At 34.7% G+C, this 26,582-nt stretch overlaps 1 protein-coding gene and 1 pseudogene across 17 annotated transcripts in view; both read right to left on the minus strand.

The window, feature by feature from the left end:
* Positions 1-26,582, minus strand: part of GPHN (gephyrin) — a 438,119-nt gene that overhangs the window by 170,272 nt on the left and 241,265 nt on the right. For 10 of the 17 annotated variants that reach the window (XM_033107414.1, XM_033107406.1, XM_033107404.1 and 7 more), the window contains exons 7-8: positions 24,114-24,386; positions 22,688-22,795 (exon numbers count right to left, since the gene is read on the minus strand). In XM_033107414.1, coding sequence (XP_032963305.1) covers positions 22,688-22,795; positions 24,114-24,386 — 381 coding nt within the window. The remainder of the gene's footprint in view (positions 1-22,687; positions 22,796-24,113; positions 24,387-26,582) is intronic. The other 7 variants (XM_033107419.1, XM_033107417.1, XM_033107412.1 and 4 more) reach the window with 1 other exon arrangement.
* On the minus strand, positions 16,314-17,813 carry LOC117023014 (elongation factor 1-alpha 1-like; annotated as a pseudogene).

The raw sequence follows: 26,582 nt of genomic DNA on the forward strand, positions 1-26,582 counted from the left end.
CATAGGAATGATGTCTTAGCAATAGGGTATATCAATAAAAAGACAGAAATCCTAAAAGGGAACCAAATAGAAATTCAAAAGTTGAAAAGTATGACCAAAACTTAAAAATTCACTTGGGGAGTTAGGTTCAGCACAATATTTAAACAAGAATAAAAAAGAATTAATGAATCATGAAGATAAATCAATTTAGTATAGCGAGTTTTAGGAAAAGTAAAAGGAATGAAGAAAAATAAATAGGGCTTAAGAAACCTATGGGACATGAATAAGTATACCAAAATATGTATAATGGGAGTTCCAGAAGCGGAAGAAAGAGGAAGAGATAATATTTGAAAAAATAATGCCAGAAAACTTTCCAAATTTGAAGAAGACATAAATCTACACATTCAAAAAGCTCAACAATCACAAGATGAAAAAAACTCAGAGATCTATATGAAGACACATTATAATCAAGCTGTCAAGAATGAAAGACAAAATCCTGAAATCAGCAAAAGAGAAGCAACTCATTCATATAAGGGATCCTCAATAAGAATAACAGATGATTTCTCAAGAGAAACCCTAGGCATCAGTAGGCAGTGCGATGACATAGAAAGAAAAATAATCTGTGAACCAAAAATTTTATATCTGGCAAAATATTTTTTTAAAAAAGAAGAAATCAAGACATTTTCATAAACAAAAACTGAGAGAGTTCAATGCTAGTAGACCCACCCTACAATAAATGCTAAAGGGATTCCATGCTGAAATGAAAAAAACACTACACAGTAATTTGGAATTCACATGAAGAAATAAACAACATTGGTACTGTGCATAGGTAAATATAAAAGTCAGTACTGTATATTTTGGATTGTAAATCTGCATTTTTCTTATATGATTTAAAAAGAAAAGAACATAAAACAATAATTATAAATCTGTGTTCATGGGCATACAATGTATAAGTATATAATTTGTGAAAATAACATAAGTGAGGGAGATGGAGCAAAGTTTTTGTATAATATTTAAACTAACTTGGTATTAATTCAAATTTAACAATTTGTTAAAAATTAAGATGTTAATTGTAACTCCAGTTATCTGCTAAGAAAATAACTAAAACACATTTGGCAAAAGAAATAAGAGGAATATCAAAATTGTACACTAGAAAATATCTATTAATCAAAAAACAAGGAAGTAATGAAGGAAATGAAGAACAAAAAATATAAAAGACATATAGAAAACAAACTGGAAACTGGAAGAAACCTCACCTTAACAGTTATTACATTAAATGTAAATGGATTAAACGATCCAATTAAAAGGCAGAGACTGACTAAAGTGGGTTAAAAAAATGATCCAAGTATGTCTGAGATCCAAAGACACAAATAGGTTGAAGGTGAAATAATATAAAAAGATATTCCATGCAAAAAATAACCAGATGGCTTCACTAAAGAATTCTATCAAACATTTATAGCAGGGTTAAATCCTTCATAAACTCTTCCATAAAACAGAAGAGGAGGGAATATGTCCTAAACTCATTTTGGGGGCCAGTAATACCCTGGCACCAAACACCTATGAAGACAACACAGGAAAAGGAAACTACAGACCAATATCACTTTTGACTATAGATGCATACATCCTAAACAAGATACTAGGAAACTGAATCCAACAGCAAATTAAAAGGATTATATACCATGACCAAGTGGGATTTATTCCATGAATGTAAGAGTGGTTCAATGTAAGAATTTATAAAACACAACAAATTAATAGAATGAAAAAAATGATTATTTCAATTGATGTAGAAAAAGCATTTTACAAAGTAGAACACCCTTTCATGATAAAAACATTAAGAAAACTAGGGATAGAAGGTAACTTTCCCAACCTGATTAAAGGGCATCTATGAAAAACCCACAGTTAACATTCTACTTAATGGTGAAAGACTGAAACCTTCCCCCCAAGATCAGGATCAAGGATGTTACTCCAACACTTTTTTTCCAACATTGTACTGGAAGTTCTAGCCAGGGAAATTAGGCAAGAAAAGGATATAAAAGGCATCCAATTTGGAAAGGAAGGAGTCAAACTATCTCTACTTGTAGATGATATGATCATATTGACCAGGGGTGCCAAAAAAATGTATACACATGACTTGTATTCATCTTTTGTTATTAGTAGACATTGAGTTTTACAATTTTAATATAGTTTTTTCCTTTTTTAAAATGTATATATAGAGGGTGCCAAAAATACACATTTTAAGAAAAAAAAAGTGAATTAAAATTGTAATACTTAATATATACCAGTAAGAAAAGATGAATACAAGTCATGTAATACATTTTTTTTAGCACCCTCTGTATATAAAATCTTAAAGAATCCACAGAACTGTTAGAGCTAATAAATTCAGCAAAGTTGCAGGATATGAAGAGCACACAAAAATCGGCTGTATTTTTATACACTAACACTGAAAAATTTTAAAAGAAAAAAATTGAGAAAGTAATCACATTTACAATAGCATCAAAGACAATAAAATACTAAGGAATAAATGTAACCAAGGAGGTCCAAGACTTGAACACTGAAAATTACAAAACATAAAAGACATAAATAAGAAAACATATATTGTTAAGAAGGCAATACTACCTAAAAGGATCCGCAGATTCAATGCAATCCCTATCAAATCCCAATAGAATTTTTTGCAGAAACAGAAAAACTGATCTGAAACAGAAAGTTGAAGAACTCAGACTTTCCAATCTCAAAACTTACTTCTAAGATACAGTAATCAAAACAGTGTAGTGTTGGCATAAGAAGAGACATATAATTAAATGGAATAGAATTAAAAGCCAGAAATAAATCCTCTTACCTGTATGGGTAACTGATTTTTAACAAAGGTGCCAAGACAATTAATGGGAAAGAATAGTCTTTTCAATAAATTGTGCCAGAACAACTGGATATCCACATTCAAAATATGAAGCTGAACTCTTACCTCACACCATATAAAAAAATTATTTCAAAATAAACAAAGGCTAAATGTGAGAGCTAAAATGATGAAGTTCTTAGAAGAAAACATAGAGGTAAATATTTATTACCTTGGATTTGGTAATGATTCTTAGATATGATACTAAAAAGCATAAGAAACAAACGAAAATTTGGATAAATTGGACTTCATCAAAATTAAAAACTTCTGTTCATCAAAGAACACATTATTAAGAAAGGTTGAAAAGACAACCTATAGAATGGGAGAAAATGTTTGCAAATCATATACATGACATGGGTCTAGTACCCAGAATATATAAAGAATACTTACAACTCAACAATAGAAGACAAATAACCACCCACCCCCCCAAAAAAAAGCCTCCTTTTAAAAATATAGGCAAAAGAATCGAATAGACATTTCTCCAAAGAAAGTATACAAATAGCCAACAAAGGAAACGAAAAGATGTTCATTATCATTATTCATCAGGGAAACGCAAATCAATCAAAACCACAATGAGATACCAATTCACATCCACTCAATGGCTATAATTCTTAACAAAAGGAAAATAACAAATGTTGTCGAGCATGTAGAGAAACTGGAAACCTCATACACTATTGTTGGTATGTAAAATGGTGCAGCTACACGGAAAAGAGCTTGGTAATTCTTCAAAAAGTTAAACAGAATTACCATATGACCTAACAATTCTACTCTTAGGTGTATATCCAAGAGAATTAAAATAAAAACTTGTACATGGATGCTCATAACAGCATTATTTTAATACCCAAAAAGTGGAAACAACCCAAATACCCATCAATTGATCAATGGCTAAACAACATGTGGTTTATCTATACAAGGGAATATTGTGGGGCCATACAAAGGAGTACTGATACATGCTACAATACGGATGAAACACTGAAAACATGATGATAAGCGAAAGAAGCCACATATGAAAAGCCACATTTTGTATGATTCCATTTATATAAAATGTCCAGAGAAGGCAAATCTATAGAGACAGAAAGTAAACTGGTGGTTGCCAGGGGATAAAGAGGATACGCAGAGCGACGGCTTAATGGGTATGCCATTTTGGGGGGAGAGGGGGTTTGATTAAATATTCTGGAATTAGATAGAAGTGATGGTTGTACAACATTGTGAATATACTAAAAGCCACTGAATTGTACATTTTAAAATGGTTAAAATGATTAATTTTATGTCAATTTAATTCAATAAATTTAAGAAAGAAGGCTTCCCTATTCTAGCATAATGAAATAATTGTCATATATCAACATACAAAGACTTTATAGTTTTGCCTTTCATATTTAGGCCTCTACTAAACTTAGAATTAAATTTTGTATGTTGTATGAGAGAGGGGGACCAATTTCATTTTTTTCATATGTACAGCCTGTTGTCCCAGCATCATTCATTTAAAAAAGACCTTCTCCATTAATGTGTAGTACAAACTCTGTCACATACAAAATGTCGATATGTGTGTTGGTCTTGTATTCCATTGTTCCAAGTGTTGATTCTTGTACCAATAGCGCTCTATTTTAATTATATCATTTTAAGTCTTGATATTTATAGACCAGGTCTCCCTAATTTGTTCGCTTTCTTTATTCAAGAGTATCTTGGGTTTTTTTGACCCTTTGCATTTCCAGTCTATAAAATTTTAGAAGCAGCTTGTTAAGAATCTCTCTCCTCTTAATTACACACACACACACACACACACACCCCACTTATAAACTGTTAGGATTTTATTTACTACATTTGTACAGAAAAGTATAGAAAAGTTTTGAAGGATAACCCTCTAACTAATTAAAAAGTGTTTGCTTCTGGGAGAATGTAAAGGCAAATGACGATGACATGAGAGGGTGGTTCAAATGAATGTTAATCTTACCTATGTTTCATTTTCCTTTTTAAATAAGGAGAATGTATTCATGTATTACATATTCATTTTTTAAAAATTTTGTAGTGAAAACCATGTGAGAGATGGTTTCAAAAATTGAGAAGTGGTCAGTATACTCAGCAGCTAGAGAAACTTAAAAGAATGAGCACAATGTCTTGTACACAGTTGTTAATAATAAAATAGTAAAAGCAGTCCTTAACTTGAGAATTACAAGCTCTCTTTGAGATAGAAAGAATGACACAAAGTATTAACTCAGAAAAATAGTTTACAGAGGATAGTTGTTTAACCCTGATGGTCTTTATTTTAACATAACAAGAAGCAAGAAGAGAGAAGAGGGGAATGAGTAGGTGAAAAAAGGTAAAGGTCTGAAAATTGCAACTCATCAATGTACATAAGAAATGAACCAAAGACTTGCCAGGAGTAGTGAGAATCTATCTATAGTAAGCAGAATTTGTAGTGGGTTAAGTCAGCACAAATGAAAAGGAAACGTGACAAATCACTTCCAAAAGAAATAATATTCCTACTTTTAGAGCTAATCTGTATTCCTATAATCTTATGCAACTGATAGCATGGAGAAAACAATTTGTCCCAGTTGATCTAAAACTCTCTGTAGATATGCAATGTAATTTCAAGTGTGAATTAATAAACAATAGAATTTTCCTCATTAAGGGAAATTATAATGGGAATACATACGTTCTTGGGAACAGTGCTGATTCTTTCTACTTACACTGCTCTTACTGTCCTAAGGATAATTTTGATTGATTGGACGAACACTTCTAAAAGAAGAAATGGAGAGTTATACTATCAAAATCAGAATATATAGCCAAAGTATCATTTTCCTTTTTGAACTCCGTAGTCTATTGAAATGTCAGTAAGAATGTCAATAGTGAAAGCACACAAATTTGTATTGTGAGGCAAAGGAAATTAAGGAAAGTAAACGAGCATGCATTTCTCCTTCAAATCATTATTTTTACCACTTCAATTTTTTTGTGTGTCAAAAATGTTTAAACTTATAGAAAAAGTAGCAAGGCTAATACAGTTGAAGATCTATCTGTTATTTGGATTTAATTTTATGTAGCTAGAGAACAAACTAAGTCAACCTGCAACAAATTGGAGTCAGCCTCCTAAAGCAGCCATATATGAAGTATGGTTTCCAGTCATGATGTGTCAGTCTCCATTGGTAAGGCTTTTGGAATGCTTGTCTAGTTTGGTGGTTAGCTTCATCACGTGTACTCTCTCCTAATAACTTCTTCGATTAAAGATTTTTAAGGTAGGTTGCATTTTCTAAAAATTCTACTAGATATCTCAGTATGCAATCAATATAGGATCTGAATAATAAAAATAGATGACTTATGAATACTTAAATGGTGTCTTTCAGAAAATGTACATCATGTATCCTCCCATAGCTTCTGGTACTAATCCATTGGAGGCTATGGTTAAGTATAATTAAAATTTTATTAAATAACAAAACTATCAAACCAGTGTATCTTGAGTTCAGTAAGGTATCTGACCAACTATTCCTAAAAACCTTGTGGACAAGATAAAGTTGGTTTGAAGGGTTGGAAGAGAAATACATGTTAGCTGGTTAAGCAATTATAATAACCAGTAGGGTTTCTCGTAGTATGTGCACTAGCCTATCTGAAAAACAAGGTTCTATCAGTGACTTGAATGAAAGCATGGTTAACATACGCGTATCTGTAAGTGACAGAGCTAGCAAAGACAGGTAGTATACTGAACGGCCAATAGAGATTTTAAAAACATCTCTTTAGGGTAGAGTGATTAACTAGAAGTAGCAAAATGAAATTTCACAAGAATAAATGTGAAGACCCGAATTTAGATTAAAATCAATGATACAAAAAAGATCTACAAGAATTTATGATTCATATATATATAAACAAAATCCACACTTTATGATTTTGGCTAGAGAGTAACCATATATGATTATCTTTTTCTACAAATGTAAAATTTTAAATATGAGTTTGTTTACAAGGACTATTTATAATTATTAAAATTATTCTCCCAATGCTTAAAATTATTCAGAATATTGGTTGTTCTCAATGGTACTAACCAGATTCCTTATTATGATTTGTTTTCCCATATAAATTTGCCTTCCAGGAAAATGAAAAGGTATAATCTTGCTGATGATATCTGCATTCCAGTATCAATTTCTGATGGTATAAATAAAACATTTGGAATAGTGTCTGTTATAGAGTTAGCATTCAAAAATTATCTATTATCATTATTGCTAGTCGCTTAAAATATTGGCTTACTATAGGGAGAGAATACGCTGATTATTTGTGTATTTCATGGAGGAGTCCTTATACATCATGGCATTACTAAATATATCTTAGTTTATTTATTTATGTTTATTATAGTTGGCATACAATATTAATTTCAGGGATACAACATAGTGATTTGACATTTATATACTTTACAATGTGATCTCCAAACTAAGTCTAGTAACCATCTGTTACTGTGCAAAGTTATCACACTATTATCGATTAAATTCCCCTTATTTTGTTTTTTTATAACTGTCTTGTGAAATTACTTAATGAACACCTATTCCTTAGAGATGGATGATGCACTGCATTTTTTCATGGAACATATTTAACAAATATTTATATAGTATATACTATGTGCCAAACTCTGCTAGATGTTAGACAAGCATATAAAGTAAGAGATGTGACAATTATTTGAGCTTACAGTCTACATACATACATAGAAGTCAACTACATGAATAAGCATGTAATTGTAAATTGTGATAAATTCTATAAAGGAAAAGAACAAGGTGCTATGAGAGAGAATAAGTGCAAGAATAATTAAGGTTGGAGGAGGTAGATCTGACAAGTCTTTCTGTGAGAGATACTTAAATTGGGACAGAAAGAATAAATAGAAATCAGCCAGGGAAAAAGTGGGGTTAAGAACATTTATACTCAATTTTGTGTGTATGGGCCTTTGGAGAGGGGCAGCAACATTAATCACATTCCCGAAGGAGGTCACCATTTATAAAAATGTAAGAACGTCTCACTCTGCTAGGCTCTAAAAAAATGACTAAATGTTGAACAGGAAAGAAAAAGAACGGACTGTTCAGTTGGGCAAAGGAAAGAGGTGTGAACAGAGAACTGTATAAGTAACATTTGAAGGTTAAGTTGTTAGTATCAGTGAGGATATCAACCCCTCTAATATTGAATGTTTACTTTTATCCAGATACTATGTTAAGTGCTTTTACATCCATTTTCTTATTTGAATATTCACACATTACTCATGAAGTATTAATGAAGTTAATATCATTATTATTCCTATTTTAGAGAAGACTGGGGTTTATAAAGGAGAAGCAATTCACCCAATGTCAGAGCTAATAACTGACAGAACTATCAGATGCCAAAGCTCATGTTAAGTAAAGTATGATGCATACTGCTTCCCATATTTGAAAAAGGTCTATGTAGTTTATTTCAATACAGCTTCCTATTTATTTTATTGATAAAATAATAGTAAGTTCTGTGAAAAACTTATCACAATATATATTTGCCCACATAATAATTACTACTAGTTCATCACACATACATACATAATTAGTCCACAATATTACTCAAAGGTCAATATTAGGAAAAAATATCCTAACAAGTCAATTCCTTTATTAACAACTATGGTAGTAATATAAAAATTTTCTGGCTTTTCTAATTCAGATTTTGAGAAAACAAAACATTCATTTATTATAAAAGATCATATAGTTGTCTCCAAAATCCTGCTATGTGGCATCCATATAAGTAGAAACAAACAAATAATAGTATAAACAACAAAATGCACATTAGGCACATGGACATCTTGAACAAAATTTTACCATTTTTTGTATACATCCATGCATCATTATATTCCTTTTGTGTTAGGAAAAATTGTGAAAGACTTTGAAACGGACAAAAAATTACTACTAGGTGTCCTGTGCAGGGGATCATTCTGGATTTGTACCGTTCAGTCTTCCAGCTATTTTACAAATCTAAATTGTAAACACCAATAGTAAGTAATGTAAATGGTTTTTGTCCAAATCTTTTGTTCCATGGAAGTGCAGTGGACTGCCTTGTAGATAATGACCAAGTATTGCATCTATCTGTAAATTCATTTCAGCATTCCTAATGTCTCTATAGAAAGGGAAAACTGTATTAAAATTGTAATACTCAATATATTCCGATAATGAAAGAATACAAGTCACGTTTGACTTCTGCAATTACAACAGGTGCTCAAAGTGGTTACCATCAGCATCCAGACACTTCTGATTACAGCAAACTACTGCTTGAACAACGTTGACCAAAGTGTCACATATACATTTTTTTGGCACCCCCGGTATTTGAATTTTCCTGTGAACCAGTTGTAACACATTTCTGGTTCCCTCATTAATTAATGATTGATCTAACATACTTGATATGTAGTTACTTGGCATTTGTAATAAAATTTTACCTTTAAAAAATTATTTTTTTAACAATTTTAGAGATCATCCACTGAGAGGCCCAGTGGATTCATCTTATAGAACCAGATTTACTGTACTGCTAGAGGAGTGCACTTTTAAAGCAATCGCTGAAGCCCATAGGTATTATTTTTCTTGGCAACCATAGCTGAATCCCAAATGCCAACAGAATTTTACTTAAATAACTGTCTGCTTCTCTAGGTTTTAAAAAAACTTTAAAATACCCCATTATATTGACTTGTGTTTTGTCTTTGTTTCTAGTCTGTGTACTGCCAGGAAATTATTGCTCATTGGTGGTAGCAATGCTTGAGACTTTGGTTTTATAGTCTGACCATTTGGTGACCTCTGTAAATAGATTACAAATTTGTATTCTCTGTTGGGTGAAAGATGACAGAGTATCCTGTTTCTAGCCCTTTTTATTTGTCTACTTCTTCATTTTGAGTTCAAAACAGTTAAGAATTTGGTGCCCTCTAGGAAGAACAGGTCTTTGACTATTTTTTTCTTTTGGTGGGGATGAATTTTTGTGTTTCTGTGTTTATTCTGGACCTATGGCTGAAGTTATAGAATTGAAACCATAAACGCTCTGTGTTTGTGTGTCTGCAATTCAGAAAGGCTCTTACCTATAGTGTGAGTGTGAAATGTTTCCCAATCTCTGGAAATTAGTAATTAAACTATATTGTCTATTAAAGGAGCTTTGTTCTGATTGGCTTGTGTTTCTGTGTTTATTCTGGACCTATGGCTGAAGTTATAGAATTGAAACCATAAACGCTCTGTGTTTGTGTGTCTGCAATTCAGAAAGGCTCTTACCTATAGTGTGAGTGTGAAATGTTTCCCAATCTCTGGAAATTAGTAATTAAACTATATTGTCTATTAAAGGAGCTTTGTTCTGATTGGCTTATAGATAAAAATATATACCTAAATAAGTTAATTATTCCTGAAATTCCCTAATATAAGGAAATTGAATTTCTAACATTTCAAATATGCTAGCTTAAAAAAAAATCTTCTCAAAACTAACTCATAAATATTTTAAGAATCCAAGTTCATACAATTATGGTTAAATCTTTCGCAAACAATACTAGCTTAATAATTTTGGTTTAAAAATTATTCTAAAAAATTTTTCCATGTCAAATATAATACAATTACATGTTTTGTTTTTCTTGGGTTGTAAACATATACAGGTTTACTAATTAAACAAGTTAGCATTACTTTTGCATAGTACTTAGAATTATGAAAAATATATTTATGTTTGACTACATTGAATCATCCTGACAATTTTGTTTAAACAATATTTATGTTTTTAGCATGTCAGTTTGAAGATGATTTCCATGATCTTTAGGTAATTTAAATTTGCACTGACATTAAGCTGAGTAAATTAATGGATGAACATTAGATGCCTAGATAATTTTTAAGTAAGATAAAATTGGGAAACATTGATCACTAATCCTAATTAAATTTTTTCATTGTGGTGAAATATATGTAACATGAAATTTACCATTTTAACCACTTTTTTTTTTTTTTTTAAGATTTTACTGGGGAAGGGGAACAGGACTTTATTGGGGGAACAGTGTGTATTTCCAGGACTTTTTTTTTCCAAGTCAAGTTGTTGTCCTTTCAGTCTTAGTTGTGGAGGGCGCAGCTCAGCTCCAGGTCCAGTTGCTGGGCGCGCAGCCCACCATCCCTTGCGGGACTCGAGGAATCAAACCGGCAACCTAGTGGTTGAGAGCCTGCGCTCCAACCAACTGAGCCATCTGGGAGGCAGCTCAGCTCAAGGTGCCGTGTTCAATCTTAGGTGCAGGGGGCGGAGCCCACCATCCCTTGCGGGACTCGAGGAATTGAACTGGCAACCTTGTGGTTGAGAGCCCACTGGCCCATGTGGGAATAGAACTGGCAGCCTTCGGAGTTAGGAGCATGGAGCTCTAACTGCCTGAGCCACCGGGCCGGCCCCTTAACCACTTTTAAGTATACAATTCAATGGCATTAAGTAAACTCACAATGTAATGCAAACACATCAGCACTATCCATTTCTAGAACTTTTCCATCATCCCTAAGAGAAACTCTATACCCTTTACACTATAACTCCCAATCCCTCACTTTCTCCAGCCGCTGATGACCTCTATCTTATCTTCTGTTTCTATGAATTTGATTATTCTGGGTATTGCGTGTAAGTAGAACCATACAATATTTGTCGTTTTTTGTCTGGCTTATTTAACTCAGAGTAATGTTTTCAAGGTTCATCCATGTTGTAGTATGTATCAGAACTCAATTTCTTCTTATGGCTGCATAATAAACCATTGTGGGTATATGCCACATTTTGTTTATCCATCACTGGACATTTGGGTTTCCATCTTTTGGCCATTGTGAATAATGCTGCTATGAACACTGGTGTACTAGTCCTTGCTTTCTACTCTTTTTGGTTTATTACCTAGAAGTGGAATTGCTGGATCATATATTTAACTTTTAGACCAACCACAAAAGTGTTTCTCACAGTAGCTGCACCATTTTACATTTCCTTCAGCAATGTACAAGGGTTCTAGTTTCTCCACATCCTTTGCCAACACATTTGTGTGTGTGTGCGCGTGCGTTTGATAATAACCATCCTAATGGATGTAAAGTGGTATTTCCTTATGGTTTAGATTTGCAGTTCCTTAATAAATAGTGATGTTGAGTATCCTTTCATGTACATATTTTTATTTGTTTACCTTATTTGGAGAAATACCTATTCAAATCCATTGCCCCTTTTTGAATTCAGTTCTTTGTTTCACTTTGTTACTGAATTGCAGGAGTTCTTCATGTATTCCAGTTATTAATCCTCACCAGATACATGATTTGCAAACATTTTCTTCCATTTTGTGGGTTGTCTTTTCAATTTCTTGATAGTGTTCTTTGATATGCAAAAGTTGTTAATTTTGATCAAGTCCAAATAGTCTCTTTTTTCTTTTGTTGCATCTATTAATCATAATTTTAAGTGTATATACTTTTCCTTATTTTTATTTGCTAGATAGATGCTAGGGTTTTGTGTCATGTTTGTGAACATGTTCCTTTTTGCTACTTTAACAAGCAGTCAAAGGATTGTATGTAGAAAATTGTATTATGTATGTTCTTGAGCTTTTCTGTCTGCTAAAATTACATATATGTAATTTTAGTTACCTATCCTCAGGTATTCTCTGTGAAATAGAAATGATTTATTTTCATTAAAAGTTATAATTAATATGAGTAGCTGAGACTATTCTAAGAGCAATAGTGATAGAGAATATAAAAGTTTTGTCCTAAAGCAGCAGTTTCCAAACTTTTGGTCTCTGGATGCTTTACACATTTAAAATGTATTTAGAACTCCTACAGGTTTTGTACATGTGGGTTATAACTATCAATACTTAAGTTATAAATCAAAACAAAAATTATAAATACTTATTAATTCATTTTAAAAAACAATGATTAACACAGTGCATGTTAAATAAATTATATCACCATGTTATTATAAAGATTTTTTTTTCATCTTGTGGATCATCTGAGAAAGAACTGCAGTCTTAAAGTAAAGTTTATTCAAGAATATCTGAAAGAGGGTCGGACAGGTGGCTCAGTTGGTTAGAGCGCAAGCTCTGGGCAATGGGGCTGCCAGTTCAATTCCCACCCACATGGGCCAGCGAGCTGCACCCTCCGCAACTAGAATGAAGTCAATGAGCTGCCGCTCAGCTCACAGGAGGCGAGATGACTCAGTTGGTTGGAACCCGGGCTCTCAACCATAAGGTTGCTGGTTCGACTCCCGCAAGAGATGGTGGGCTGCACTCCCGGCAACTAGCAACGGCAACTGGACCTGGAGCTGAGCTGCGCCCTCCACAACTAAGACTGAAAGGACAACAACTTGAAGCTGAACGGGACCCTCCACAACTAAGATTGAAAGGACAACAACTTGACTTGGAAAAAGTCCCGGAAGTGCACACTGTTCCCCAATAAAGTCCTGTTCTCCTTCCCCACTAAAATCTTTAAAAAAAAAAAAAAAAAAAATCTGAAAGAAGATAATAAAGAATAAAACCTGAAAAATGAAGCTTTTTCCCTTTGATTTTTAATACCTGAGACTGAAAATAAGTTATCAAATGGGGTAAATATCAACAAAATTCACTTAATTTTGATTGGCTTTTTTCCTTACCTTACTAGTTAGTGCCTTTAACTCTATATAATCTGCATAGATAGCAGAGATGCTATGTTTTACCAGAATAATTTTCTGTGCTCTATGTTAACTTTATTATATACTTGAGTATAAGGAAAAAAAACAAAAATCAAAAGTTCCTCACTTATGAAAGAGCTAATTCTTAACAACCGTGCTACCTCTTATGCTTTTAAAAATGTTTTAACTAAAGAGGCAACCAAAAATTATTTCTCAAGCATCCATGATCCTATCGTAAATCAAGTGCTCAAAATTGAATTCTAAATATAGAACAAATTTAAAAAAAATACCTTTCCTGTGGAAAGGATACCTTTCCACATAAAATTATTTTTGAGTTTTCCCAGCAGGCTCCTAGAAATTATAAAAATTTGTTCTTTCAGCATAGAAAAAGAATGATGAAAGATGTAATTAGATTTGTTTGATGACTTAAAATTATAAATATCATAGGAAGCTAGCATATCAAAAGATATGCCTTCTCTAGGTCAAATTTATATACGTAATATGTTATTAATATGCATTACTGTTTCAGAAACTGTAAGCTTTGTGTAAAGTCCCTGGAAAACTGTCAATTCCCCCCTGTCCATAATGGCTTTACACTAAGGGGAAAACCTGCTCAAAACTCTTGAAATAGTTATATTTTATCCCCAACAGAGAATTTTACTCTCTTCCATTCTGATATTATTGGTTACAGTAAATAACCACAGCTATAAAGTCTCTGTCATCTACAGATGGATTTTGATGCTTGCCTGAAAGTTATGCTATACTCGTAAACTACAGTGCAGAGCTGTGTATTCAATAAAGAACTGTACCAGACAGATACTTCAAACAACTGATACTTCAAAGAATATACTCTTGGGTACAGACCTCTGAAGTGACACTGCTTCGACAACTTTTAGACTATAAAGGTGGACGGAGTATTTCTAAAACCCTTTTTAGTCCAGAAGCTGGAAGCTTCATGAAAGCAGACTGCTAAGCTAAGATCCACTGGAATGAGAACTAACTACATAGGACTGAATAAATTGAAGAATTTTTTTTCAGGCTATTTGTTTGGAATATTACTGATGTTGTTTCAAATGTTTTATTTTCTGGTATGTGAGGAAGCTCTTTTTCTTTCCTCTTAAGCTATATATAACCCGCACAATTTAGTAAATCTTGATTTCTTAAAACTAAAATGAAACATTAAAAATGATATTTGAGTCTCACTGACTCCCTCAGAATTCAGAAATTCTCACTTTCTCATATATTTTCTTGACAATACAGTGATTACCACAGATTTAATAAGAAAGTCTTCCTTTTTAATAGGACGTAATTAGACAAATTGATGGTGGCACCAAGGACTTATCTGGACTGCCAAATTTGAAAATGGTCCACTTAATCAGACAGGACTGCCACTTTCGAACAAATATTGGCTGTACTCATGAAGCCAGTCTCTACAAAGCCCTCCCAGGAGAAATGACCTGGTACCTGGAATAGAGGGTCTCAGCCTTATATGTGATAAGGAAGGTCACCTATACACGGTAATGAAATTTTGGTGACTTGAAGAAGAGAGGAACTCACCTAAATGACAGGTACTTGTAGGTAAAACAGGGTGAGGAGAATTTCTAGGGCTTGGTTTCCTAATCTTGGGATGGCACAAAATGGAGACTTTTAAAAGTCAAATCTGAGATTTCCCATGAAGACTTCCAGATAAAAGTTAATTTTGTGGTCTCTGTATTTGCAAAGCGAACTCACTGAAGCTACATGGTTATTTAATATCTTGTTGCACCTATATAAATAAAATGGCCAAAAACTAATGAGACCAACTATTCTTTTGTGTTCAAAAATCATCTCTGAGATTATTATGATCATGGGGGGTGGAAGGGGTAGGTGGGAGAGTGGTCAGGAAAATGGGCAAGAAAGGTTATTAAATATTCTGATTTGTATGCCTCTCTGGAGTAGCTGTACTTTTCATTGTTTTTCGGTATTTTACAACTCTGCAAGTTATAGGAAACTGATACTAATGCAAATCATTCTTTTTTCTTTCAACTCCCAGTATCATTTATTTTTCCTAGAATCTGGATACAATTAACTTTAGCGAGACAGTGCTCAATACTATTTAAGCCTCATTTTAGGTTCTTTGAACTACTTCATTCTTTGTAAATGTAAGAATTCACATTCTAATAACCGGATAACTAACATTTGACATACCAAAAAGTTTACTCAATGTTGATGTAACTACACAAAATTTATATGCAATACATGGACTTTAATATTACAGAATTGGCCTTTGTAAACTAGCTTACACATAAACAAAGTTACTCTTTGCTTATCTGTCCTAACTTACGAAGTGCTGCACCAAAAAGACCCCTCCCATAGCTTTTTACTATGTAAAGAGATGATTCTTCCCCTTAAGACAGGGGAAAAAATCCTCAGTTCCCACCCAGAAAAAAAATGTTAACCCAGAATTATCAAATTCTAAAGTTTCAGCAGATGTAACACCAGAAGCAGGCTATGGGCAACTCTTTTTTTTAAAGTATTTTACCTAAGTAGTAAAGAAGTTACAGTGTTGACCAAAACAACACACAGGTTTCTCATTAAACTTTGTTTTAATGGGTCTCAAAACTCAGTGATAGATTTTTGGTCAATTTGTTTCCATTAAAAAGTACTGATTTTAAAAACTAGTAACTTATAAACCGCCACACACACACACACACAAACCCAAATGGTCCACAAAACATTTTTTCTTTCTAAAGGTCTTACAATGTATTGTAATCACAAACCAGCCTTTTACTATTAAACTTAAATGGCCAATTGAGACAAACAGTTCTGAGACCGTTCTTCCACCACTGATTAAGACTGGGGTGGCAGGTATTGGGGATAACACTCATTTAGCTTTCTGAGCTTTCTGGGCAGACTTGGTGACCTTGCCAGCTCCTTATCTTCTTGTCCACTGCTTTGATGACACCCACAGCAACTGTCTCATGTCACGTGGAGCAGCAAAACGGCCCAGAGGAGGGTAGTCAGAGAAGCTCGTAACACATATGGGCTTGCCAGGAACCACATCAACGATGGCAGCAGCATCACCAGATTTCGGAAACTTCGACCATCTTCCAACATTTTCCCTGAACGACAATCAATCTTCTTCAGCTCAGCAAATTTGTAAACAATGTGAGCTGTGTGACAGTCTAGCACAGGTGCGTATCCTGCACTGATTTGGCCTGTGTGGTTCAGGATAATCACCTGAACCGTGAAACCAGCTGCCTCCACTGGTGGGTCATTTTTGCTGTCAGCGGCCACACTGCCACGACAAACATCTTTGACAGACATATTCTTGACATTGAAGCCCACATTGTCCCCAAGAAGAGCTTCACTCAGAGCTTCATGGTGCATTTCAACAGACTTTACTTCAGCTGTAGCAGTGACTGGAGCCAAGGTGACCACCACGCCGGGTTTGAGAAGTCTCCACTCAGCCCGCAGGGACAGTAGCAATACCACCAATTTTGTAGACACTCTGGAGAGGCAGACGCAAAGACTTGTCAGTTGGACACGTTGGTGACAGGATGCAATGCAGAGCTTCAAGCAGCATGGTTCCACTGGCATCACCATCTTTAAGGGTGACTTTCCACCTTTGAACCAAAGCATGTTAACACTTGGTTCCCGCATGTTGTCACCATTCTATCCAGAAATTGGCACAAATGCTACCATGTCAGGGTTGTAGCCAATTTCCTTAATGTACGTGTTGACTTCCTTAATGATTTCCTCATAACTTTTCTGGCTATAAGGTGGCTCAGTGGAATCCATTTTGTTAACACCTTCAGTTAGCTGTTTCACACCCAGTGTGTAAGCCAGAAAGGCATGCTCATGGGTCTGCCCATTCTGGGAGATACCTGCTTCAAATTCACCAGCACCAGCAGCAAAAATCAGCACAGCATAGGCAGTCTGAGATGAGCCTGCAACCATGTTTATGATAAAGTCTCTGTGTCCTGGGGCATCAGCGATGGTCACATAATACTTGCTGGTCTTGAATCTCCACAGGGAGGTATCAGTGGTGATCCCACGCTCACGTTCAGCTTTCCGTTTATCCAAGACACAGGCAGACTGGAAGGAGCCCTTTCCCATCTCAGCAGCCTCCTTCTCAAATTTTTCGATGGTCCTTTTGTGGATTCCACATTTGTAGATCAGATGCCCAGGAGTGGTATGTCCAACGACAACGACGTTGATACGAGTCTTTTCCTTTTCCATTCTGGCTTAGATTCAGCGATGGTTTTCATGACACCTGTGTTCTGGCGACAAACCCATTGCGAAAAAGCAAGGGAAATTATTCTTGTCTATAGAAACACCAATAAATTTGTCCTGAGAAGAAACGATTATTGCCCTGTGTATATTAAGTTTCATATCTATTTATAAATTCACGCTAGCCTTCGTGACTATTGATGCATGTGTGAGTCCTTTGAATTTTTCTTTGAACTGGTTTAAGAACTTACTGTTCTCTCATTAATTAATTAGTTAAATGAAAATCTTTCACACAGATTAATTTTATTGCTGTGTTATGGCTCACCCTTTAAAAATATTAACCTCCAACACATATCACACTGTGTTCTCCAAAGTATTCAGCTTCATGGATTTATCTAAATATACTTCTGACTCCACTGGTGCTTATAACTTAAATAAGCTGTGAGCACCAGTGGAACTTGGTCCAGTAAAACTTCAACAGTACAAACACTCTGTTGTTTATAATTCTTAGGCTCTGTAATGCATTTTATCATTCAAGTATTTTAAACCAAGGTCCAAATATCCCAATTCTCATTTTTGAGAGAAATTTATAACTAGCTAGTCATCTCCCAGAATTTTACCGTTTCTTTCTTTCTTGTGCTGAGAGGTACTGTAGCCTCAGAAACGCCAATTCAGGAGCCAAACCGTCTGGACTTGAATACCAGTTGAGCACTAGCTAGAGGTCTTTAAACTGCTTGTGCTTCCATTTTCTCGTAAGTAAAATGACAATGTATGTAAAGTGTTGATACATGTAAGATCTTTAGAAAAATGACTGAAACATAATTATTTTAATATACCAAAATCCTCATGGATAGAAAGAAATTATGTGTGTGTGTGTGTGTGTGTGTGTGTGTGTGCGCGTGTGTGTGTATTCTTCAATTTTCTTATCAAAATTTAATAAGTATCTCTGGATGTTTGTAATGGTGTTTTTTTCCCCCAGGCAAATTTATAGGAGTGGAAGGTTGCTAATTATTAACATTTTATTTCTTAAGTTCCAAATAAATGTTCCAGGAAGATAGACTCTTCTTGACTGGCCATTTGAATTCAACATACTGTTTTTTCCATATCCTTTAGCAAAAGGAAATCAGCAACTCTTTTTCTTCCCAGGGCAAGCAGCAGATTTTCTTGTATCCAGTAGAGCTTGGGGAACATCATTATTGTGCTGAACTTCTCTAGAAGATTTAATTTCTGTCAGTGAGACAAGATTTCCTATTATGTATCTCCATGGGTATCTTCCCTGTTTGTCTCAAATTCCTCCTTGCCTGTCATTATGACTTGGATTTTTGAACCTATCAGCTGCTTTGAGGCTGAAAAGCAAAAGTTGTAATTTCTTCAGATTTGGATCCATCTTCCTTGAAAAGACCTTCAAACTTATTTAGTAACTACAGAGGGGTAGGATTTATTTTCCTTCTTTTTCTCCTTTGTGTCACATTCCCCTACTCTCTACCCTTTTGAATCAGGATTCACACTCAAATATGAAACTTCAGGGATTCCTATTAGATGTATTTCAGTCATTATAAGAAAGACTTTTCAACTCTTTGACAAGACAGTATACTAGTTAATATGCTATCTGGGTACAGACAACAGTATACCCGTTTCTATTTCAAATTAGTTTTTTTTTTTTAAAGTAATTTATTGGTTCATGTAACTGAGAAGTCAAGAGATAGGTTTAGTTCAACAGGGGCTTGAGTAAGTGGTTAGTACCATGTGAACAGGACCCAACACCTCTCTTTCTCTTCCATTTCTCAGCATTGTTTCTTTACTGTTGGTACCATTATTGACAGGCATTCCTTTCATGGTTCCAAGATGGTAATTTTTGAGATTGTATAATAATACCCAGTAAGAAACAGAGTCTGTGTAGTAGAGTAGTTTAAATAAAACCTAAGAGATGAGCCCCACTCACTCCCATTGGCCTGAATTATGTATTCTTTTTTTTTTTAATTTATTTTTAATTTATTGTGGTGACAATTGTTAGTAAAATTACATAGATTTCAGGTGCGCAATTCTGTATCACATCATCCATAAATCACACTGTGTGTTCACCACCCAGAGTCAGCTCCCCTTCCATCACCATACACTTGATCCTCCTCACCCTCATCCCCCACCCCCCAACCCCTTTACCTTCTGGTAACCACCAAATTACGTTCCCCAGATTAATTTTCAAACCCGTGGCCATCCCGTGGTCACCGACTGCCCTCCAATCCCCTCACCCTCCCCCCCATCCCCCACCCCTCCCGCCCATCTAGCAACCCTCAGTTTTTTGGTCCGAAGGGTGTGGGTTATTGTTAAGCTGAATTATGTATTCTTTTAACTAAAAGCTGGCTATGTGAAATGAACATACTGATTATATTAAGCAAACATATCCTGGAGGTTTAGTCAACTATTTAGGTTTAGTCAACAGTCCCCAACTATTATGACTGGAAACGCAGTACAGTGTTAGAAAGAGGAAGTGGGAAATGGCTGCTGGTGAGTCAACTAAAGGAATATCCTTTATAAGAGGCATTCCTCAAGCCTCTTGTTTCCTAAAAAAGCAAGTTGATTAGTTTGGCAAATGGTAATCAGATCTCTAGCAACTAACTATTGATGAGTCAATACACTGATCAGGGTTCATTTTCTGATCATAAGAAGTGGATAATTGGGTTAGAAAAGTAAAGAAGTAGTAAAAAGAACTCCCTAGTTAGATTGTAAACTCTTCATGGGTAGGAACAAGCCATTTATATTTGCATCTTGAACACCAAGCATAGTGTTTGGCATCTGGAAAGAATTCTATAAATATTAAACTCTGAATTTATAATTTCCCCCCTTATGCATTATTAGGTACGAATAAATAACCCTTGTGACATATAGGGAAATTATTATTTCCACGTTATAGATGAGAAACTGAAACTTAAATCTGCCCCAAATGTTAAGTGGCAAAGTCAGGGCTTATGTCCAGTTCTTCTGATTTTAACTTGCATAATTTCACATTATTCCACATCGTTCCACATTATTCCACATGCCTCAGAATTCAAACCAGCTAAGGGAAATGATTTTTCTCTTCAGTAGGTTATTTAGACTCTCCCTTTCAAAAATTAATTTAAAAACTTCACATTTGTAAAGCTTGTAAAAACCAGCCAAAGAGTTCATAGAGATATTGCAAATGACTATTCTCATGTAGAGATCTAAGATACTGACAACAAACCAGGGCATTCAGAACCAACGAAGCTCATTAATTAAATTAATGCCAAATAAGCAGTCACAGACTAAACTTCTTTAAGAGCACTAAGAACATTATAGGCTGTCCTTTTCATTATTTTCTGGTACCTATTTCTTCTTCATTCTTTTCTGTGGATGCTAGGTCTAAAGAACTAGAACATTATATTCTTTGATGTATAGCTCTGATTATCATTTGTCAAAGGAAGCAGAAAAATATAAGTCTACTTACAAAACTGAATTATCTGTCAAAAAGACCATAAACATGACTTACAAAGGATTATTAAATATCAATAAATGAGAAGTTTCTGGGTGGTGCCACATGAAGATATCCAGTTAGAACATTTAAATACCTGTTCTCAATTAGTTCCTCCAGAGAATGAAACCGCAATAACATAAGGATTCTATTGCATGTGATAATTAATTTCTTTCTCATGAAACTAGAATGGTACTAGTTATGTGCAACTAACTCTTGGGAGAACTAAAAAAAAAAGTCACTAAAGTTATTTTCCATGTAATAATATGAAACTCAGGATATAACTTAAAAGTTTGGTTATGAACAAAAAATTTCCAAATATTTTAATTTGAAAATGAGGATGATTATATAGTTGTTGTGGTTGCTTTATGAGAATACAAGGGACAGTCCTGTTTCAAGTTTGGTACATTTTCGAATATTATAACAAAGCTATATCTGGAGAATTCACATACTAGTTGTCAACTGAAACTCTAATAATTTTACTAATCAATACATAAATTTTCTACTTGGCCTTTGATTAACCCAAGTTTATTTCCAACCAAGCATGCCTTGTTGAATATAAGAGTTAGAGTCTTCATTTGATAGTATACCTCCCAAGAAACTACGGATACTAGCCCCCCGGACCCATCCATATGACCCCCAAATTCTGGGTGCTTGTTCTTCCTAAGTATTTACAGTCAAATTTTACATTATTATTTCCTTTTCCTTCTCATTTTATATCCATATAAGATATTGAGATGTATTTTTTTTTGTAGTCATATTCTAAATTATCACTGCTTAGTCAGTTATACTTATCAGTTTAATCTTTTCTAGCCTGGCGCTTTTTACAAACTATCATTCAGTGACCGAAAGAAATGATATGTGTCCTTAAAAGTTTCTATCTGAAGATTAGTACCTCAAAATTTGTATCAAGACTCAACTCTCTAAATACCGTGTTTCCTCGAAAATAAGACTGGGTCTTATACTAATTTTTTCTCCAAAAGACACATTAGGGCTTATGGTCAGGGGCTTATCATGCTAGGGCTTATTTTCCACTTAGGTCTTATTTTAGGGGAAACACAGTAGCTGTAATGAGAACACAGTGAAGGGAAAAAAAATAAAATGTAAAATCATGAGCAAATTAAAACCCAAGGTTTATACAAATGAAATATTAGCTTGACCAATCTGTTTAGATTTTAAGACATAAAGTGATCCTCGTAAAGGGATTATTTCAATTAAGCCAGGTAATTTATTTAAAAGTATGAGATGAAACTGCTAAAAAAAAAATAACTTCTGAGCAATGAATTTCTTGGAAGTCCTGTGATGAAAGCTTGTTGCTGCATACTACCGAATCTTAATGATATCATAGTAGTTTAAGTATAGGAGAAACGCTATTAAATTCCTTGATAGAATATACTCAGTTGCACCTACACTTTCACAAAAAAGCACTGCGGAAGATCTTTCAGAATAAAACACATAATATGTTATTCCCTACCTCCAAGGATAGGAGGTAGGCTGTATGCTTGCAAAATCATTAATGCAAAGCCTCTTTGTCTTACCCGTTCATCTGCACTGCCTGTTGCATGATGGGAATAATTGATGAGACCAGGGATGGGCTGTTCACCGTGTGCCATGATAACAGCAGGACTGGTGTAGAATGGATGCTTCTAATGCACAACACATAACAACTATGAATATAGTGACAAGAAAACATGAAACAATACAAGCAAAATGACTGGAAAGGAAAAAGGGTGAAAACAAATGGAACAATGAAATGTCAAATCAGCTCAGATTTCAAATGTTATAAGCTTTTTTATAAAGATTGAAATTGATGGTACTTTTTACTCTTTTATTTAAGAGTAAAAGAGAAAGAACATATAATGATTTTAAAATGTACCTATTTCACTAACTGGTTCCATAAAAAAACAAAACAAAACAAACCTCACACACAACTTAAATACTTACTAGCCTTAAGTAAGAACTTAATGGGTCATTAAGTATATCTGGAGACAAAATCATCTGGTCTTCAATGAAAGAGCCACCTACTGGTTGTCTGAATGGACACTTCAAAAGAATCTCTATGATCCTTTTTAATCTATTAATATAAGTTGCCAAAAAAACCCCTCTCATGCTAAGCTCATAGCCAAAATATCTGGATGATCCATAAAACTTTAGGAATTATTTCACAGTGATTAGATTTTCAATCTTTATGCTTTTAATCAGTGAACAATCATTATTCCCAGAAAGTGATACGTTACTTTCTGAAGATTTTAAAGCATACTGGGTAGATTATACTAAATATGGACAACACTGTAAACCATATTCTGTGACTTTAAGATGACAAAATTTACTCAACTACCTCATGGTTGGTACTTCATTTACTCCCAGAATTTTCCCAAAAGTATTTTTAATACTTTGGTACTGTCCTAATATTATTTTATTAAATTAAAAATGCAAATACATTATATCCACTTCCTCTTTATATGACTAGGGTAATTTGTGTCAAGTTATATTTAAATAAGTGCTTAGTTAATTGCTGAAAAGCTTTGTATTGAAAAATATTTATTAAACTTTTCAACTAATTTCTTGAATCATCTAAGGTCTCTTATCTTCAGTTTTCTGTTCCTTTGTGGTGTGTGTTGTATTTGATGTTTTGAATATATGAACACTGTATATATTTAGTATGAGAACAAAAATGACATCTCCAAAGAGTCCTTAAATGTCACATTATTTATCACTGCAGCTATTACTTCGGTAGGTAACAGCAGTATCTGTAATGCCTCAGAACTAAGAACAAACTTCAAAGGTTTCAAGGACTCAACATTATGTAGGAACAGCTACGGAGTGTCATGAGTGTCCCAGTTCTTTTTTAAGGAAGCCTTGAAGACGTATTAACTTACAGAATGATAGGATGGAAAGAGGGATGAAATCAGTACATTTACCTGTGGGTCCTTTAGATCTTTGGGTCTCTCTCAGCAGGCTTACCTTGGCAGCAATGGCTGCTGCAGTTATATGTGATGAAGAACTGTCTTCCGTTGAAGCAACACCACTGTCTTTCTTCTCTTCTTCCTCTTCCTCACATTGAACCCCTTTGTCTTCTGTCTGTTTATGTGGGCTAGTTGTGGGAGGAGGGGAAAGAGGAGGTGGTGGGGAAGGTAAATCTTCAAGTTCATCATGTACTTCCTTTACTTTTACAATGGCATCACGTAAAAGGTCAATGGCATGAGGTAGAGCTGGCAGTATGAACTGAAAGCATTCCTGTATGCAAGAAAAAGAAAAAAATGAAGATGAAGCACTTTTAGAGGCATATAAAATGGAAGCAATCAAGTTCATTTGTGATTTTGGATCTGTCTCTCCATCAGTTTTAAGAATGAATCATATTTAAAGCATTATCTTTGTAATATGAAATATGAAGTAAGCATGGCATATATTCCAGTATTCTCCATAAGCTGAAGAACTACAGTACTATATAAGCACACAGTACATTTAAAAAACAATAAAATTTCTATACAACTTTGGGGTTTAAAGATATATTATGGGAAAAGGAGGAAACAGTTCACCTTTCTAGTTAGAGCAGAGCACTAGAACTAACAAACCAACTGAGGACTGAACTAGTTTATTTAGAGAGCTAAAGTTCTGACTACCATCATAAAGTGTAGCTCGGCAATGTGGTACAATATGTAAAAATATATGTTTGTACACTGCATTAAAGCCAATAGTTTTCTGCTCAAGTGCCCACTATTACCATTAATGGGTCACCAAAAGAGAATAAGTGAGAACTTTAACATCAGAATATAAGGCCAGACATATTTGGGGAAAGTGTTTGGGCAGGTGTCTTTCTCTTTTACATTTAAAGTAACTTACCTTAAAATGTAAGATATATAGAAATACCTTAAAATTTATGGAGGGTTACTGGAATACCTGAAATGGTGCCTAATCTTTTGATCTCTCTTTGTATGGCTCACTCACTTTTCTGATAAAGACTGTATAGTAAAGAATTTAACCTTGACCAAAGTGAGGTCTGGCCTTACTCTCAGCTTTTGGGAGGTGATGTCTAGTTCCTTGGAATGTCATGCCTGATAGAATGTCTTTGTTTGCCTGGGACCTTTGGCCACTCAGTCTAACAGTGCGGTTTATTATGAGGTCTTCGCCTCTGGAAGGAAATAGAGACTAAAGGTATCAGTCTCCTCTCTGGAAAGGGATAAAATAAAGGTCAACCATGCAGGCAGTATGTGACTGAGTCCCAATAAAAACTCTGGACACCAAAGGCAAAGGTGAGGGCACCTCACTAGCAATACTGTGTGTATTGTCTCATATCATGGCCGAGAGGAAGTAATGCTGTCATGACTCCATGGGGGAGGATGACCAGAAGGTCTTCATTCAGTACCTCTCTTAGACTCTGCCCTATCTGCTTCTTCCCTTGGCTGGTTTCAATCTGTATTCTTTCCCTGTAATATACCACATCCATGAGTATAGCAGCCTTCAGTGAGTTTTGTGAGTCCTTCTAGTGAATCATTAAAACTGAGGGTGGTTTTAGAAATCCTCTGAATTTCAATTGGTGTCAGAAGTGAGGGCAGTCTTGCAGAGTGCTCCAACTTTGTAAATGGCTAACTTTTTGCAGTTGGCCCAAACTCCTTATAGTTGGTGTTAGACGAGGGATTTGCTACAAAGACCCTGATGCATGACACATGTGACTTGGGAGGAGGAAGGAAGAGAGGGTGAGGAATAATGAATCTTTAGAGCCTGAAGAAACACAGGGTCACCCACAATATTGAAATGCAACTGTGCTGTGATTAGTAATTGAAGATAAAAGTTAGCAATGGAATTTCGAAATGAAATATTCAACTCCTAAGGAGTTATATGTCATTGGATGCATAAAGAAATGCAAAACAATAAGAAGCAAGGTAAATATACAATCCTTTGGTTATTGTTTTCTGTGCTAGCTAAAAGGAATGTAAGGGAGACTGCTGGGGTGGAACCTGAGGTTGAGCCAAGCTTGGATTCTGGCTGGTTGGACGTATAGCTGCTGGCCTCAGAGTTGCTTCCAAAGGAAGTAAGTTATGCTGAAGCAATAAACAGTGGATAACGTTAGACTGATTCATAAGAAAACGAGGAAAGAGAAATGAGAGGTTCAAGGGACTTGTACTAGCAGGGTGGAAATATTTAAATGATTATTAAGAAATGGATGAATAAAGTAAGCATTAACGGGGACAAAACAAAGGTCTTAATGTAGCACTGCTGTGGGTTCAGTAGACAGGAGAGAGTACTTGCTGGTTTCGTGATAGTAGTGTCTTTTGTTTGCCTGGTGGCTTTGGCTATTGGACAGTCTAACAATGTGGCTTATTATGAGGGCTTTGGGTCCTAAACAAATCCCTACTGAAGGGTCCTAAACAAAAAACAAATCTCTGTTTACCCGAGTCTGAAAAATTAAAAAAGCTAGATGACAAAGATGAA

This window comes from Rhinolophus ferrumequinum, chromosome 6 (assembly GCF_004115265.2).
Source record: "Rhinolophus ferrumequinum isolate MPI-CBG mRhiFer1 chromosome 6, mRhiFer1_v1.p, whole genome shotgun sequence".
NCBI classification, from domain to species: domain Eukaryota; kingdom Metazoa; phylum Chordata; class Mammalia; order Chiroptera; family Rhinolophidae; genus Rhinolophus; species Rhinolophus ferrumequinum.